The 20,332-nt window shown below is 33.6% G+C and overlaps 1 protein-coding gene across 1 annotated transcript; it reads right to left on the bottom strand.

Annotated features, from left to right (window-relative positions):
• Window positions 1–9,762: 9,762 nt before the first annotated feature.
• Window positions 9,763–18,524, bottom strand: LOC128552239 (E3 ubiquitin-protein ligase TRIM33-like). The gene is made up of 3 exons (XM_053533270.1): window positions 17,249–18,524; window positions 13,896–13,966; window positions 9,763–13,700 (listed from the first exon to the last, which is right to left on the bottom strand). The coding sequence occupies exons 1-3, from the start codon at window positions 18,135–18,137 to the stop codon at window positions 13,572–13,574; spliced, it is 1,089 nt and encodes a 362-aa protein (XP_053389245.1). The 5' UTR covers window positions 18,138–18,524; the 3' UTR covers window positions 9,763–13,571.
• Between the last annotated feature and the right edge of the window lie 1,808 nt (window positions 18,525–20,332).

Raw genomic sequence — 20,332 nt, 5'->3', positions numbered from 1 at the left:
CGTTTGCAAGGCATAGGATATCTGTACTTATTGCTATGCCGTTTTAAAAGATTCAAGAAGTGCACATGACAACTGGAAGGATAGGTTGTTCTATCATGCAAAGAAATATCAAAATGAAGCCAGAGAATATATTTTCTTAAGCAATTGGACGTAATGAAAGCAACTCCATAAGAGATGTTCACGTATGTAGCAAATAACATTGTATCAAGCAGGTTGTAGACAGGCATTTATAGCATACATTGACATTGCTAATCCTGTCAACTGGAAATGGTCAAAAGAACTGGTACTTGGCTTTAATTATGCAATATGCTTCATAATTAATTGCTATAAGTTGGAGGAAACTCATCAATGTAACTACAAGAATACATACAAAGTCAGATATAAATGCATCAAGTCAATCCTGTGTACTTAGACATTTTGAAAACATGTGTGCTAGAGAGAGAAATACTGACAAATTACAGCTTTAGTTAAATATTGAAAGGGTTGTTATGCATAAAATGAAAAAGTTGTTTGTTTAGGGTAACCTGATCGTAACTTTTCTTTCAACTTTTGTAAGTTTATCAGATACATGATATTATTATATGGGCCGATTTGGAACCTAAGACAGAAAATACACTATTTCGTTATTTATCAAAAGGTTTAATATGCAAGATAACTGTAGCTCAGTATTTTTTAAGGAGACATTGTTTATAAACTAATCGATTAATCTTTACCTTTAAAAATTTACATCTTACTCCAAGTTGGTATGACTTTTTTTATTTCTGTATCATATTTTCATCTTAAACGTATTTTTATATGTGACTATTTGCGGTCTTGGGGTGTCTGCAGGAAATCACTGCTCTGTGGAGTGGTTCAGTGAGAGAGACCGTCTAGTGGTAAAGGTGTTGTCAGATCAATAGGAAGGTTGTTGGTTTAAACCGTACAAAGGTTAATCTATCATACCATACCAGTGCTATTTTTAAGAAAGCGGAATTTAGACTGATTCTAAAACTTGAAATTTTAATCAAATTCAAATAAATTAGTATCATTGAATATAGTATAAATAGCAATAATAAATACAACAATACATTTAGTTCACATTCCATCTTCTTTTGTTGTAAAGGAAGTATTAGGATGATCATATGCTTTAGCTTGAAGTCATTATTTGTCTTGAAAAAAAAACAGAAATTTGTTTTGTATAATATGTTTTATATGAATTTACATTAGTTCTTGAATTTACACCCTTCTTTAGCTACTCTTTTGAATGCTTAATAATATTCATAGGGAAATCGAACTATCGGTACTCCATGTGAAGTATTACAGTATGTACCTATATGTGAACTTGTTTTATAAAATACCCTTAATGAACCTCAAAATGTAAAGAATGTTTAAATAATATTTTGATATAATTAAATACTAAAATTAGTTTTGTTTACCTGAGGGATATAATATTCACACTTAAAACTAAAGTCATCCTGTAAATGAAATTTTTAAACAATTTTCCCCTTTTTAGGGCCTCGTCTATGTCATTTGTCAGTGTCCTATATATTATATGTGTATAAAATGTAACAAAATAAATATTATGTCAATTATAGTTACTTATCTAGGTTATAAATTAACCTTTTGGACATTGCTTACAAAAATATATGATTAAAATAAATAAAATATAGGTCCCTTTTTGGGGCCTAATTTTAAGGTAACTGAGGTTAGCGAACAGCGTGTCTCCTCCTTTTTTTTGGATTTAGCATACTTCAAAATAGTTACATACAAAGTTTGGTGCTTTCTTCACAAAAGGAAACATCTTTTTCCTATAACCTACTCACTAAAAGTATTACTTCGTCATTAATAACAAGAGGGTCATGATGACCTTTGAACGCTCACCTGAGTAATATGAAACTTTTTATTATTTAAATGGTAGTCCTCTGGTTTAGCTCAATGAGAAATCATGTTAAAAGATATGGTGCAAACCACTCTACTGTTATAGAAGCATATAGTACCAACTTATCTAAATGAGTATATATTGTATATACCGATAAACCAAAGGGATGATTTCACACAAATTATTTTTAAAAGACTCCTTTTGAACAACTGTACTGTACACAATTTTATTATCTGACCAGTAAGTTTCTAAAGTTCCAACTGTGGCATCAACATTTGTAATTATTAAGTCTAATGTAGACAGATTATCAGTTATAGGTTCATTTATAAGTAATCTACAGTCAAGCTTGTCATACAAATACTGCAAAACACCTCCATGGCATTTTGAAACAGCTATATTAAAATCCCCCAGAATGATAAAACGTTTATGATGTACCAGAAGTGGGAAAGGGTTTTCTGTCAAAACAGAGCGAAGGGCAGTATCTGTTATTTTTTGGTAATTTATGAAACACAATAACTTGCATTTCATTTAATTATCTTGCAAGAACAAATTCAAAACTTGCAGAGCTAAATCTGACTGTAGATATTATAACAACATCATCTTTGACATAATAGCCAACCCATGCGGAGGTCTCTCTAGATCTGATGCTGATTTGTAATACTGATCATTGCGTACTAAATGATATCCCTGTATCTGATAATAAGTATCATCATCATTCTTGTGTAATCGAGTTTCTGCAAATACAAGAATATCACAGGACATCAAAACCTTATCATGTTTCAATGTTTCACATCACTGAAATGCTTATGCAATGATCTACAATTATTGAAAGCAATTTTAAAATGCATGTTTGAATAAATAGATTTCAAAGACAGGGGCAGATCCAGGATTTTTTCCAGGGGCAGGGGGGCTCCAGTTGGAGGTGTGTCCCCCTCCTGCTGATGGGGGTACGGGGGCCTCCCTTGGAACATTTTTGTTTCTTAGGGCCAACGGAGAGCAAATTTCGAGCGTTTTAGAATAAAACAAAAACAAGAATCTTAATCACATCAAAAATGTAATCATCACTTCGTAAATTAGAAATCCAATATTATTTTACACATTTTCCCATGATATGAAAAGGAGCATAGTGGGGTATGGATGAACATGTATTGAAGAGTGGGTTGAGGAAGGCCTTTATATTGTAAGGACCTACCCCCTGGCTAGTTGCACATCTTTATTAATCAGGATACCGATCTACTTAGTAATAACTGGTATTTGCACATCAACATCTCCCCTGATAAAGCATGCAAATACAAGTGTATGTTGGGATTAACACCAGATGCGTTGAAATAGATACCTGGGACAACCTCTTTGGATGCGTCGATATTGGACAATCTCTGTAAATGCGTCAGTATATATATCATATACCTTGGGAAAACCTTTTCGGTCCTATCTAGTCAGGGTATCGGACCAAAATGATAACCGATAAACATACATCACTATCAGTTAAGATGAAGTGCATATATACAGGTACAGCTTTCTGGTTTACACCAATACCTTCAAATTACCACAGGAACTCGGATGAACGATTAAAAATAGCTCTTTAATATTGCGACATCATAATAATCGTATAACGCTTACATAACACAAAAGTACGTTCCAGAAGTTGACAATATGGCATCGTAGAAATGATATTACACCGTGGAAATAAATACATCGTCACAGATTAATAATGGAGGACCTAGGCCTATGCAATGGGATCTTCTTCAGTCAAAGCAGTTATATATAGAATCTACATCAGTACAAAGCATTATAATATGTGATTATAAGTAGAATTACGTAGACCAATGCATCTCTTTGGTTCTGCCATAACGTGGTAATTCAGACTAGGCATACTGCAAGGTTCGGTTTTACATGTTCTTGTATTTACTTCATAATATTGTTGTTATTGTTGTTGTTCTGTAAGGCTAAAAGTGCCTATTCTATGAATTTGACTTTCTGCTCTTTAAAATAAAGTTAAGACTGCCTAATAAGTGTTTCTTTTACCTTGCTAATGAGCTTTTTATGTATTTCTGAATAGAAAAATGTATTTCTAGATAGCAATGACTCGTCTGTGAGTTTTACTTCTTAAGGTTTTACGGTTGAGAAGAAGATACCGACTGAACGCAGACACCCGTATTTATAGCCTTCGGAGTGCCAATGGCAACGGCTTTGACCAATGAAAATCCCGGCTTAAGACTAGGTACTGTGATACGCCCAAAGCAACATTTAACAATGAGAACATTAAAAGTGTGTTACATTTCAGGCTCGAGTACTACAAGCACGGCTTAAAAGAAAAGCCACATAATTATACATGATATACATTATGAAATAACATATTGACAAAAAGCCGGAGCATTATATGCTGAGCGTAGTGATACATGCAGACGAAATTTGTTACGCTAACAATATACAGTACATACATAGTAAAATGTTAAAATTGATGTGAAATATCCGGCTTACATCAGGCTTTAAGTTATTTAAGCATAAATATGAATCCCTAAAAGTTTCATTCATAACAAAGATACATTCACGAAAAGCCAGACCCTAAAATGTAGAAGGAGTCCAAAGTTCCGTGTCCGCCATTTTTAAATACCGTAAATGGCACAAGGCAGCAGCGTCAGAAATGTTCCAATACGTATGTAGATAGTCATGATGTGGTAAAAATCTCTTCCTGTACGTGTCGGAGAGTAATTAATTTATTCGCTAAAAGAACCATCTGCCTCCTGTACTAATTATGGCAAGAGTTACGTATCCTAATGCAGAGTACTCTCTCACAAGGAGAAATGTCAACAACGATGACATTCTAATTTTTATGAAGAATCTTTGTAGGAAACAGTCCATTTGAAGGAAAGTTACTTAGGTATGACGTATATAAACACTTTAAATATTGAAAACAGTCCTTGTATTAAGTTAAATTACTCTAGTTCAGCAGTTACTTGTATGCTAAATGTTTATTTGTCACATAATTTCATGACGTTCATTTTGTAAGGGAGAATTCCATTACAATATTTTAAGGGATTCAGTATGAGAAAGATATTTGTCATTAATTGGAGACATTCCTTTAACCCTATTGACAGGCGATGTGTTATTTGCGAAAATGAAAGAAAGGCACTCTGTGCATCATTGAAGGTTCCATGTGCACCGCCGTATGAATACATCTGCGGATGATGTCTCTAAATTATGTTCTAGTATAACATGTGTAAATGTTGAGTTCTGCTCAACCCGGGGCTAGAGGGTGTGGACGGTAGCTTGCATTTCTACTACCGTCCATGAACAGGCTCAATCAAATCGAGCCTGCAACAGTTTTGCTTATGTCGTGTCGGGCGACCTGTGGCTTTCCACTTTATTTTGTCTAGTCTGACCGGAATGTTCACTACTTATTATAGAACGTGTTCTTCGATAATGTCTATCAATTGCCTCATGGTATTTACATTTGAATATCCAGAGGGACGTACATGTTAACCAATCATACATCTAAACAGTTGAAATCTACACCAGTCAACTTATGGGCGCATCTTTATTGCTGTGATGCATATAAAGAGATTTGCAACAGTTTCTTATTTCAGTAAACAATAAAATGGAAATATTTAAAAGGCTTCTTTTATTTTCTCCCATTTGCAGAATTATTAAACAGACTCAGAACTGACTCACCAATTATATATCAGCTGAAGGTAAGATTGTTCTTAAAGGGTGTGAGATTGATTCTAGTGCAAACAATTACCAGGAGAATTCTCAACATTTATTTGCTAAGAACTATTACATGCATATTTTCAATAAGACACTCATAAACATTTCAAACAAAGACAAGGTTTTGATACTCTGCCATAATTCTGTTGTTTAACCAAAGTTATCAAAGGAAAAACAAGATGAAGCAATCAAAAGGTTACCAACAGATCCAAACAGAACCGCAAATCTTCATTGCTCATTGGATGTCGTTCATGGGATGTTGTATGATCTTACTGTAAATACAAATACTGAAGATGGCTTCGCAAATGGTGCATCATGTGTTGTAAAATTCATTGAATACAAAGAGAGAGAAACACAACGTCCTAGTATTATATAGGTACAATTTGAGGTTTTGAAAACAGGCCAAGAAATAGATGAGAACTGGACACCTACACTTGATATTGAAAGGAAGTTTATCAGTGAAATAAAATTGATATTTTCACTGTTTCAAACAATCAAATGGGAAACGTAAGAACTTTTATATACACTGTATACTGTTTCATTTGCAACCTTGCCGTCAATGCTACAGTCATTTTTTATGTAGCAAATTATCACATTGTTTGAAAATTTCACATCACAATCACTGAAAATACAAATAGAAAAAGTTTTACAACTTAAATTACTTATGTTAATCATGACATTAGACTGACGGTAAGAAAGGTGTTCGATGACAGAGTTACGGCGACAAGTTTTATTTTGCCGTCTGCTGATATAAATAAATGGCGTTGTCATAAGATGCACTTAGTCTAACAGTCGCATTCTCTTTTTAATAATGAAATACTATAGTGTGCACTGTTGTTTCCGTCAACCACCGCTTTATTAGGTGTACTTCCATTTTTGCTGTATGCTAATCCATGTTTACCGTTTAAGATATAACATTATGTCTCCTCACTAAGTTATTGATCTTAGCTTCTGGATCTCGCTGATCTCTTCACTCAACACAGTTCATCGTAAGCACATTTACAAATGATATATATGTTAACATCAACAACGCACTTCAATTGATTGCATGTGTACATTTCATAGACACCAACGGTCTTCCATTCTACTTTCAAAAAATGCAAATGTGAGTTTATTGCGTAGTTTATTGTTTTTTATTGTTTCAAAAAGGAAATGCAAGCGAATCTATTCAAATGTTCAACTGCAATATGGTTCAGATATTAATCTTTACAATGCATATTTTATGACATGTGTTTCAGTGGATCATTACAATATAACAGAAAAAATACAAATTATCTGGCAATTTTACACAACAAATATCAAATTTTTGTTCCCCGATTTGCGCGAGCTGGATGTATAATGTTTTGTTACAATTATCGGAAAAAAAAAGATGTGAAAGAAATTGATTTTACATATTACGTCAAAATGTGCTTTCACTAATGAACGCAATGTTTTATATTTTCGCTTGCGCAAATTTCGTTTTGTGGCTACAGAACTCGTGAAAATACGGCATCTAGTGTTCACTCACTGAAACATATCTTACGCTTAAGTGGCAGGGGCCAGCTTCGAATTGAGGCTCAGGTACGTTTGTTGATAGATATCTTAAATGTATCAAAATATCGTATAAATTGTTCACGTCTTCGACTATCTTCGCATAGACTTTGCATTGAAACTGGTAGGTGGAACCAACCAAATAGTATTCCGGTTAATGAACGAAAATGTATAATCTGTAATTGTTTGGAAGATGCATATCACTTAGTTATTGAACGTGTTTCATATAATGATCTAAGAAAAAAGTTTATCCCAGATGTATTTTGGAAAGACCTAGTATGTATAAATTTGTACAACTTATAAACTCAGAAGATGCCAAACTCGTAAAACATCTCGCATGTTACATTGAAAAAGCTTTTCAACTAATAGGTAGCTTACTGTATTTACCATAATGAATACATGTAGATAATGTTATTATAATGATACAAATATTGTAAATAATAATAATAATAAACCCTATCTGTGTTTTGTTTGGAATTTGTTTATAGAGTTAAATGCATAGGTCCTGTTTAAAATGTAGTGCCACAACATCCAAACGGATTTGCCATCTGTCAACCTTGTCGCTTCGTTTTTCGGACAAGATGGGCGGAACGATGGTGCAGATCTTGTTTATGAAATTACGTTAAAGTTCATTTCAAACCCCTCCACTGTCAATTTTAGCTTGACGTATTGCGTTCAAGATATAAGAAACGTGTCTGTTTGTGTTTCCGGTATGACAGATTTCATCCAAAATATATAACGATATTATTCTGTGTGGAAAATCATTAAATGAAATATTTTTAAGATAGAAACATTTTTGACTTGAAAATGTATTTTGGTAATATTTTGAGGCCATTTTGAATCTTGGTGGCCACATTGAATCATATATCTTATTGTTAATTGTGTAAGCATGGCTGTTGCATGATGAAATACTTTTTGGTGTTATAAAAGATAAAAGTAACTGATTTAATCACACCAAGATAAAAGTTTGTAAAACTTGTTGGCCATCTTGAATTTTGGTCATAATATAGCTTCACATTTTAGTTTCTAGTTCTTGAAATAAGCTTCAACAACTTTTTAGCTTGTAGTCTAAACGTGTGGTTATGCTAACTACATGTATACATCTACAATACATGTACTTATGTATCGTATTTCAAATTTATAATTAATTATATGACGTTGCTAATCTGTGCCACATGTGTCTAATGACCTTCTGGATTTAATAAATAAACTTTGAAACTTTGAAACTTTTGTTGAATAAAATAGGTAGCTAAATATGCTAAATAGGATAAAATAGGTAGATGTACTTTAAGGCATTTATATTCAAATGGTTATTTATTATGTTTATAGAACTAAGTATTTCTGCGGACGAGTAATTATTGTGTAAAATAAATAAGTGCTTGAATCAATTTTCCTAGCTCCGTGTAGACGGTCGGGTCTAAAATCTTAGCTGAGGTAACAGAAGTCGGGCGAAACGGAAACGGTCATTCATCCATCTAGATTCAGCTCAAATTTGCGAAAAAAAAAACGGTTATGTGATACTTTTCAGACCACCATTATTTTCGCCTGAGCACATGCTGTAAATATATATATATGTTTGAGGTCAGTCATTTGCAGATAATACGGAACAGGTCGCGTAAGGTGTGCAATTTGGGCCAGTTTTGCCTTAAAATTTAGTGTCTTTTATTCGTTTTTATCATATCGGCAGGCTGGAAATGTCACATGATGAAGTGCTAGGTATATGTAAAAAAATCGCTCTCCCCCTCCCTGACACTCTCAAAATTGGATTTTTAAAAAAAATAATGTTCGCGCTTTTATCAACACTGACCCTTGCCCCCATTACGCTGAAATAAACATATAGCATATATATACCATTCCGTAGCTGGTCTTTTTCAATAGGATAAGAATTTATAACACGCATTTATATTAATTACTCTCGAGACCTCATTCCTAATGGAATCCATCGGCACGTGGGTATGAGTCTCTTACTTAGCAATACATCTAAGCAAACTTGAACATATCATTTCAAGTGATATTTTATCAAATGAAAATAAAGAAGAAGACAAATACTGCATCTGTCTAAAATATTATAACTTCATAATAACGTCTTATTTGCTAACTTTGATAGTGTTATGGTAAATCTGTTACTCCATTCACTCAAACTTTTAACGAGTTTGACATTTTGTATTATCTTAAATTGACCAATGAATAAAAAAGATATACAGGCTGAAACGTTGACACGACCTTAACATATTATAATTCCCTTGGATAAATTTATGCGGACATTTGATATCGCCTATATAAATTTAAACAGTTGAAAGCTTTGCTTTCTGTCACGTGACCATACAATATATACAAGTATCGTACTGTGCAATCTTATATGTATTCACGGTTCTAAGTATATAATATACAATAATTTCCGAAACTTACAGTCCAAAAAGGTCATTTGATCAAATTAGACAAAATTGTATTGGCTCGTCTCGCCTAAATATGGGTAATAACTGCTGTGTACTCGTCCAACAGAATTCAGTATTATATTCAACATTGTTAAATAACCTCATATTATTGTTGTTGAAGTACTGTCAATACGTTAGTTATCCACGTTGCTACATTATTATTTTGTTGTTCCTTATTGTAACATGCAATATTTCTGTTTTCTTATCAAGAGATAAAGAGACCGCGCAAACTTAGTATCTGTACTATCAAAGACAAAGAACTGAAAAAATGAGCTTTGTCATTTAAATTATTATACCTATACAATGTGGATGTGCCCGCTGCTTCAAAAATGTGGAAATCAAAGTGTCATCAAACCAGTGCTAGACGAACAGTCGAACATCAAAGCTGACCATAAAAACTTTGTGTTTAAAAGTGTTTAAAGCTTACTGTTACAAGGCATTTATTGTTTACTCATCCAATATAAGCTGAAAATCAGCTCGACATTCGTGAGATGAATTCAAGGTTCAAGGTTTATTCGGAAAATTCGGCATTACACATGCCTTTGGCCATTAACAAATATAAGAGGAACATGGCATATTAACAATTGATACAAATACATGTATACATATACAGTTCAAAAAAGTAAAAGTGTATGCATACAATAAACAAACATATAAATTACAGAAGAAAAACAAAAATGTTAGAAAACATCTAAACAAACAAAACATATACAATAATCTACGTTACATTATGTAGTATTGTTTTTAAGTGTATCAATTCTATATTGCGTGGCTTCTTTAATAAACTTAGCAAGCTTAACAAGCACCTTCGCATTTTTTGAAGACATTAAATTATTAAATTTTTGGACAGTGGGCCATTGTGTATTACCAAGGTGCTTTTTTCTAATATCAGTATATTTACTACAACAAAGAATGAAATGATAGTCTGACTCCACAACATTTTGGTTACAAATCTTACATAGTCTGTTACTTCTATCTATATTATTATATCTACCAATCTCAATTTCAAGCTTATGAGAACTTAATCTCATGCAAGTAAACAATTTTCGTAAATCAGTATTTTTTAATTTCACAATATAATCCTCAAAACAGAATGACGTTTTATATTTACAGTAACTGTCCAATTTAGGCATAGCATTTATAGATTCACTCCACTCTTGAATGAATTGATCATATAATCTGTTTTTCAACAACGGGAAATACGGTTCACATTATTATCAAAGTTCATGCGTATATCCGTGTAACCAAGGTGATCTATAATAGAGTTAATTTGATTTGACCAGCAAATACCGTTAATAGTTCTACACTGGTCAAGATAAATATCATATAAAGCAGTATTAGGGTCCTTCATGATCTTTAACCAAAATTTCATTGCTCTTATTTTACAAACAACAGACAAAGGTAGTACCCCTAATTCACCATACACCGCATAATTTGGGGTCTGGAAGGTATTTACAAAACCGAACATGTAACTTGTCAATTTCTTTTAACTTGTAGACACCCCAAACTTCTGCGCCATATAGTAAAATAGGTAGGACCATTGAATTAAATAAAGACAATTTTGTATTAACATCCATATCCACACGATCAAATAAGGATAGAAGATTAAAATAAGCTCTAAGAGCTTGATCATGAAGAAGCTTAACAGCATCTCTGAAAATTCCTGTACGTGTAAATTTAATTCCTAAATAAATAAAACTGTCAACAATTTCAACTTTTTTATCATTTATGAAAAATTCTAAGTTATCATTGCATTTTCGTTTCTCAAAAATACAGATTTTAGTCTTATCTATTTTAATTTCTAAGCCCCATTTAACAGAATAGTGCCATAGACTGTCAATTTGTGCTTGCAGACTCTTTGGATCTGTGGTGAATAAAACAATATCGTCTGCAAATAAAATAAGATATTCTGACAATAAGTCTAAGTCATTCTCAGTCAAAGAATTCATATCAATATTATCAACTATATCATTAACAAAAAGAATAAACATTATCGGTGACAAGGGTTCTCCTTGCTTTAAGCCGATAGTGACATTGAAAAACTCTGACATTTTCATAGAGCTTGACATACGTACACATGACTGAACATTGTTATATATTGACTTAATCATTCTAATCATCTTGCAACTTATACCTGATTTAATAAGTTTCTCCCATAATGCCTCACGGCTTACAGTATCAAAAGCACGTTTATAATCTACAAATATACACCATAACTTGGAATTATTAGATAAAACCTTTTGAATGACAGCATGTAACAGAAAAATTGCATCAGAAGTAGAGTGACCATCTCGAAAACCGAACTGAGAATCGTTAAAAACATGTTCATTCTCACACCATTTGTTAATTCTATTTCTCAGTAATAAAGAAATATTTTTGCTATGACATTCACAAGGGTAATGCCTCTATAATTTGAACAATCATTTAATTACATCACCTTTTTTAACTATAGGCACAATGACTCCCTTTGTCCATGCATCGGGATAGCTACCACTATCGAATATATAATTAAATATGGTACACAAATAAGGCGATATAAAAAATTTCGCATCGATAAAAAAATCAGCCACATTATTTTCAATATCACTACTTTTATTTCTTTTCAACAACGAGATTGTTTTGTGAATTTCTTCTATACTGATAACACAATCAAGCTGCTCAACATCTAACACATTATCACGTGTACTTTGAAATTCCGATTCAATATTTAAATCATCAGGCCTGCTATTAGAACTTAGAAAAATGCTTTGCAAAGTCATCAATATTTAAATCAGTAGACATATTTTTAAATTTTCGAAATTTATTTAAATAGTTCCAAAATTTTCTTGGTGATTGTTTGCTAAGTTTGGATAGTTTATATTTTTCCTTGCTATAAATATTTTTTAGCTCTTCCCTCTGCTTTGGCAAAATTGGACCTGCAAGTTAAAAAAGTGACTCGATTAACCTCAGAATTTTCTAACAACATCTTTCGTTTAGCATTTAAAAAATCTCCTTTAGCAATTCTACAGTCATGATTAAACCAAACAGTTTTCTTTCGTTGTTTAGGTTTATTCGTATCAGTTTTTCCGAAACAGTTATATGATACCCCATGGACGAGATTTGAAAAGCAATTTATACATTCATTTATATCATAATCTCCAGACAGAAGCTTATCCGTTACATCATCAAATAAATGCGCTTTACAATTAAGAGCATTAAGAAATTCATCTTTATTAGATGCGTCCCAAAATATTTTATCGTACTGAACTGTATACCAAATTTATGAACCTGCTTGCACATTTTCCTCTTATCATTATTACAGGTTATTAGAATATAATCTGGTAATGGTGAGGTAATCACAGAATAAATATATCATTTTAACAGTCTGCTAGAAAATGAAGAATAGGCTGATAAAAGTTCAGACGTATTTACATAAATATCGTCAACTCACTTCTTATAACATTTTATAACTTGTTTAACATTTCTATAATGAACTTGACCATCTTTCAATTTGGACAGTACCACTAACTGTTAAAAGGGGTGCTTAGCAAAAAACAAAATGATACTGACTGAATGGCGAACAGTTGCATGTCATGATCAAACTGCACGGATGTGCAAACTGTTCATAATCTGCACTGGTCGCAAAAACAGAATCATTCGAGTCCAGCATGATCAGGGTTAAACGGAGCCAACGTTGTGTAAAATGTTTGCCAGTTTATACAATTTCTGATATGGTCAGGATATAGACTGGGAAGAAATGATATTCGGATAGACAAATAATGTCTATTACTACTTCTTTCTGCTGCGAAGCGAGAAATTATTATTTAAACCGGTGCTCTATAAAAAAAAAAGTTTTAAGGCAAGTGAGATTAAACAAAAATCAGTAAAACCATTATCTTATGAAAATAAAATATACCGTAGGAATTCAGTGAATCTGACTTTGTCGTAATCCTTATAAAACAGTCAGGTTTTGATGAATCATTTTCAACGTCACTGTGGAAAACATCTTTCATGAACAATACGTGTTTTAAGCACGTAGTTTTTATATGCATGTGGTGTTTCTAAACTATTTCAAGATCGAAGGCATCTTCTTGTCCGATTCTGTAACTATCAGTTCCCCCTTTATCCCAGGTCACTCTTGCCCAGCCATTACGATTAAATCCTATCACAGTACCTAGTCCTCCTCTGTCCTTAAATATAAATACTTTAAATTATAGTCTTGAATATTAAGTACTCTCCATCTTTGTAAAAATAGTTCAGCTGAAATTTCACGAGTGTCATGCAAGAAATACTAGTATTCTGAAAAATAAGTGTATTTGAAAATGATACATTTTATGTTTATTGCATGTCTTTTACTGATAAAACCTTTTGGTTAGACTATTTACCTGATTTTCCCATTTCCAATCAGGGCCCCGACGAACACGTAACCCAACAACAAAATCGGATTGTTTCACTTCTGTAACGAAACAAGGGACAAAATTAATAATTAAAAAGTTTTATGTTTCATTAAGAAAATGATTATGATATCCCATTTTTAAAACATATTGGATAAACAGAACCGCTAGTATCTGGTAGATGTAGAAAACAATAACTAATTTGGTCAATGCATTATGCTTTTTATAAGCCCGTTTTGAAAAAGGGGCGTATTATGGAATGCTGTTGTCCATCCATCCGTCAGTCCGTCAACATTTTGCGTTTCCGGAACCAAGTAACAAAGTCAAAGTTTTCAAACTTTATAGGATGACTCAGCACTGTTTGAGGATTATCCTTATTGTGTTTAGGGCGTCAATAGGTCAACAAGCATAAGTTTACGTGATGGCTTACAACTGCTTGATATTTTAGGGTCAGTAGAAAAAGGTCAAGGTCACAGTAACCAGGAGACCGAAAATGGTGTCCGAGCTGTTAGTCAGAAAGTATAATAGCTATGGCTTTCAAACTATATACAATGACTAAGAACTACTGCAGAAAGATCTCTATTGAATTTGGGGTTAATATGGTCAAACATCAAGGTCCCCTGGAGCTGACTTTAGTATTTTTATTTCGTTCCAGGGCTCTTAGTCAGAAACCATAACAGCTACAACTTTCAAATTTCACACAACGACTAAGTAACACCTGAAGAAAAATTCTCATTGATTTTGGGAACAATAGAACGCCAAGGTCACAGGGATTCCACCTCAACCCCTCTTAACCTAATACCACTATTTCTTTTAATTTACTTTCAATTCAGTTTTCTTAATATTGTATTTCAGTATCCCTCATTCACATCCTGCCAACCCGCAATATCCATCCCCTACCTCTGCGCAGGTATTTCTCGATACTGTGTCTTGTTATCCCTCATCTTCATCCATATTTTCCACCCTAGTATTTTTTTACTTTAAAATAAGTTTCTAGATATTTTATCCTAGCACCCCTCATCCACATTATACCGCTCCAACACCTATATGCCAACGTCCCTCTCTGCCTAGAATTTTCCTTTTTTATTTCAGTCCTTTGTATCCATATTCACCACCCAACATATACGCCCTCAACCACTCTCGCTAATTTAAGTTTAGTTAATGCCCTGTCCGGCGCATTATGTGCCGTTAGGCGGAGCTCTTCTCGCGACTGTTTTTTATGCTTCATCAAATTTAAAATGAAAAACAAATCAGTTATATGATTTTTTAAAATTTAAACTTATGGCATGTCGCTAACTTGAATCGAGACCGGAAGCAGTCATCAGACCCCCAAACTGTTGTTTTTGTGTGTTTTTTTTATATATATATATTGCAGAGATTGTCTCTTCAGGTACAAAATCGAATCATTTCAAAGTATTTTCTTGCCGTCACTATGAACGCATCATTTCAATTGTTTAAAAATTATACATATATCTATCTGCTGACAACACTGACACATTTCCGAAAATGGCCTTACTCATGGGAACGGACTCCTAAAGAAAAAAAACAGGTCACACATCTTGATATAAAACTTGCATCGTGATTAAAATATTTTCAACACGGAATAGTAAGTTCATTACATTACATAACATCGACTTAACGGTTAATCGATAAATTTGTCTATATAAACAAAGAAGGACAAAATAACTTAAAATTAAAGAGAAAGGACCTTCATTTTTCGGGATTTTATGAATATTTTTAGCTCGACTATTCAAAGAATAGTAGAGCTATTGGACTCGCCCGTGCGTCGGCGTCGGCATCCGATTCCCGATTTGGTTAAGTTTTTGTTTGTAAGCTGGTGTCTCAGTAACCACTTGTGTGAATGGATTGAAACTTCATACACTTATTCACTGTGATAAACTGACTTACACTGCACAGGTTCAAGAACTCTGTTTTGCTTTTTTTACAGAATTATGCCCCTTTTTCGACTTAGAAATTTTTGGTTAAGGTTTTGTACTTAAGCTGGTATCTCAGTTCTCACTAGTGGTAATGGATTGAAACTTCGCACACTTGTTCACTGCCATTATCTGACATTCACTAAGCAGATCCCATAACTCTATTTTTTTTTTTCAAAATTATGCCCCTTTCTCGACTTAGCAGTTTTTGGTTGTAAGCTGGTATCTGTGTCCACTAATGGGAATGGATTGAAACTTCACACACTTGTTCACTGTCATGATCTGAAATACACTGTACAGGTTCCATAACTCTTCTTTACATTTTTTCAAAATTATGCCCCTTTTTCGACTTAGCAGATTTTGGCTAAGTTTTTGTATGTAAGCTGGTACCCCAGTATCCACCAATGGGAAAGGATTGAAGCTTCACACACTTGTTCGCTGTCATGATATGACATGCAGTGCAAAGTTTCAATAACTCTACTTTGCATTTTCACAAAATTATGCCCCTTTTTCAACTTATCAGTTTTTGGTTAAATTCTTATATGTTAGCTGGTATCTCAGTACCCATTAATGGGAATGGATTGAAACTTCACACATTTATCCGCTGTCATGAGCTGATAAGCACTGTGCAGGTTCCATAACCCTGTTTTGCATTTTTACAAAATTATGCCCCATTTTCGACTTTTGTATTCATTCAATTGACATGGCTGTTGAATAGTCGAGCGTTGCTGTCCTCCGGCAGCTCTTGTTTTTAAATATTGTAATGTTAGGTTGGTCCTTATTATCTCTAGATAGACCGACCTCAGTTCATATAGACTCTGTAGCAAGCGGGACTTCTTCAAATATAACAGATAAAAGGAGAAATTTTCCGCAAATAATAAAGAAAACGGTGCCCCTAAAAATGTAAATAAAGTATTCAATATTTGTTTTAAAGTTAATAATCCTTTATCATTTTAGTGAGTACATTGAGCATTTCTTCAAATACTCCGGCTTTACTTTTCGCGGTTACCCGTAACTACTCGGAAAGGATTTTCGTCTGCTATCCTGGTTTGCAGAGGCAATTTCGGATTTACAAAAAAAAATTAGATTGTAATTAGACCTATTAATATGAACTGATCGTTGAATTCAGAAGCACCATGTACGTAATATTCTTTAAGAACGACCAGCTTTAATATTGGTGCAGATAGTTCCTGAAACACTTTTCATGTTTTAAAATACAAAATAAGATCAATGAAATATTCTCTTAAAAGCTTTGTTACTTTATAAAATGTTAGAGCCAGTTCCATCTAGAGAAACGATTGTCATAACACCCGTCAACCAAGCTAGATAGCATTTACTTTTTCTAGTTCCTAGACTTCCAAAGTGTTGTGCAACGTCTTTTTATTTTATGAATCGTATTATCATACTTACTTTCATCAAGACATGAATCAATCTTCAGTTTCCCCAGTTGGTGTGCAGCTTCTAATATCCCTGCGATATTCTCGTCACGAATAAACTCGAACCTTTTCACGCTATGTTCTTGCTTTATTTTTGCATTCATCTTTTCAATGTCACCGAGTTTAGACTTGCACTTAATTGCATTGATAAACAATACATGTCCATGATGAAGCTGTGTGTTTAACTTTTGTTTTACTTCCTCAAGTTCTGATGTCAACCCCTTTACGTCTTGTTCGAGCTTTCTCTGCATTTCTGTGTTTTCCGCGGCTATCTGTTTTACCTGAGATAAGATATTTGCTTCTGCCTTGTCCAGATAGATATTTATATCTGATCTGAACTGTCGAATTTCTTTCAGGGCTTTCTCATTCATCAATTTAATATCATCCTTATTCTTTTTAATTGTTCCAGCATTTTCTGTCCTGTATACCTCCAGCATGTCCAGCTTTTTTACTAGGTTTTTGAATTCGTCTCCATTTTTGAATGTTTTCGCTAGATCTTTGATATATTCTGGTTTACAAGTTGCATGCCCTAACACTATACAGTCGCCACACCCTACAATATCATGTTTACGACAATAGAATTTTATTGGTTCATTGTCGTGCTTCTCACATTTTTCAACGGTTTCCTTACTGCTATCTAGTGACATTGAAGACAGCTTTCCTATGGGCAGTAGCACATGATTTCTACACATTTTACCCTTCAGGTGATGCCGGAAGCATGTGGTGCACATGTACTCTTTACATTCCCTACATGATCCGTTTGCTTGTGTTTTCGTGTTTTCAACTTCACATGGTTCACAAAACACGCGTTCATCTCTTGGATTGTCTTCTTCAGCTTCTAATTTTCTACCGGCGACTTCCATTTAAAACTGCAATTCACCTCAATTATATGTGTTAAAACGGCTTTATTTTTCACATTAATCCACTTTATACGCAGAATAGCTAAACCTAAATATGACTACACATTCTAAAGTACAAGGTCGTTGATAATCGATATCAGTACATGACAGCGAAATATAAATAAACTCTATAAGCTGAACTGGTACGATGTAAAATAAGCTAGGATGTGTCAAAATACGTTTGTCTTCTAAGCCAACATCACGTGTATGGATGTCGGTCACGCAAAGAAATGCGAGGACTATTTCCGTCATTGAAAACGAAAGTAGCGTACAAATTAACATTTGTGACTGTTTAAGTTATTTTTGACAGTATAGTGGTATTCGGCCTAAAATAAGTGACTACAACTGCACAGATGATATAAACATAGCAAACTACACTAATCTAAATGTTACATGTTTCATGATGACTTATTATTCTGTCACGGCTTTCTGTCTACAATTTGACATGCATATATTATGACATTATGACTTAATATATGGTTGGACATTTTCTTTATTAAAATTTGTAGGGATTACACAATGTTTTAGGTGTTACAACATGTGTAGAATCCCGACGTATTGGTTTGTACCCAAGCCCGTTACGTATTCCGATGGATTTTGCTGATGTTATAACACAAAATAGACATGCGCAAAAGCTATTCTAGCATTAATCTTGTAAAAATCTAGAATACAAAACATATTTTTCATAAACGTAATTAAATGTTCATAAAATGCGCGAGAATTTAAGCGTTCTTTTTAACATTGACGTCATTTCTTATTGAATTATCCGTTATGGGGCCGAATTACGTATACGCATGTGCTTGTAAATCTACCTGTTCCTGAAAAGTGACAAAAACGTCAGTGTTTATGCTAGATTGCATGTAAGAGACATTTCATGTATCAGTAAACGAGTGCGTTTCTGTTGCCAGCAGGTCGTTAATGTTTTTTTCAGGTAACGTTGGTAAACCAAGTTACAAATTCTCTCAATAATATTATTACCAAATACTGCAGAAATCCTTATACTGGCATCTATTCACATTTTAATTGTCAGTGGTACATTTTCCATCGCTTTGGTGTTTGGCAGAATATTACCCAGAATTAGGTCCTGGGCGTCTTTTCTGTTTTACGTTTTACACCTGGACAGTCAAAATTGACCTTTTAGCTTGTTTCAAATCCGAATGTACTGGATATGTTATCTTACCCACACCTGACTCGGGTGAACTATGTTTGATATAGGAATATTTCCACAAATGCAAATTCTCCTCTACAGGCGTAAACATTATCAATTTTGCTGAATTCTGCAACATCCTGAAACAGTAGGCTTGCTATATGTTTTTGATCTTCTACAATAAACCTTTACCCTTTTCAATAAGCACTGTGGACGCATAACGAAATCACAATCTACTCAACGAAATGTCAAACATTTTTCATTTAACTTCATTTACTTGTCACTTTGAACCGTTCCCTAACTAAACTGGATGTGCAAAGTAAAAAAAATACTTTCAGTTAACTGAACTAGTTCTAGCAAATGACTGTTCTCATACAAATCAGATAATATACAAAAGGCAGGTTTAAAACTAGAGCTATCACTGAAGGTTAGAATGTACACCCCGCATGCACTGACACAGTACATTGCAATTTGTTGCACACAAGATTGCATAATTATGTGGACTGCATGTATATAGACTTTATGTAGATATATAGACTTTATGTATATAGTATAGTAACAATAACAAAGTCCCATAACTCTGCAAAATATATATCTAAAACAACGTAACATGCACTATGCACAACTAGGGTTGCTACTGATTACTTGTGTGAAGTTTCATTACATTGTGTGCAAAGGTTCGAGAGATTAGGTGCGCACAAGATTGCATATGCAGACTCTATGTATATAGTACATTAACAAAAAACGAAGTCCCATAACTCTGCAATATTTTTTCTGAAAGAATCGAACATGCACCATGCACAACTAGGGTTACTACTGATAACTTGTATGAAGTTTCATTAAATTGTGTGCATGGGTTCACAAGATTAGGATTGCATATACAGATTCTATGTATATAGTATAGTAACAAAAAAGAAAGTCCCATACCTCTACAATATTTTTCTGAAAGAATCTAACGTGCCCCATGCACAACTAGGGTTGGTACTGATCATTTGTGTGAAGTTTCATTAAA

The sequence above is a fragment of the Mercenaria mercenaria genome, unplaced genomic scaffold, assembly GCF_021730395.1.
Source record: "Mercenaria mercenaria strain notata unplaced genomic scaffold, MADL_Memer_1 contig_2190, whole genome shotgun sequence".
NCBI classification, from domain to species: Eukaryota; Metazoa; Mollusca; class Bivalvia; order Venerida; family Veneridae; genus Mercenaria; species Mercenaria mercenaria.
Note: the sequence above shows the minus strand (reverse complement) of the source record. Positions and strands in the feature narration are given on the sequence as shown.

What these genes read in the sequence shown, in the direction of transcription:
- LOC128552239 (XM_053533270.1), bottom strand. Translation starts at nt 18,137, where the DNA reads ATGGAAGTCGCCGGTAGAAAATTAGAAGCTGAAGAAGACAATCCAAGA. An exon ending in TGATTCATGTCTTGATGAAA is followed by an intron (nt 13,967 to 17,248) that starts GTAAGTATGATA and finishes GTTTCGTTACAG; the next exon opens with AAGTGAAACAATCCGATTTT. An exon ending in ATTGGAAATGGGAAAATCAG is followed by an intron (nt 13,701 to 13,895) that starts GTAAATAGTCTA and finishes TTTATATTTAAG; the next exon opens with GACAGAGGAGGACTAGGTAC.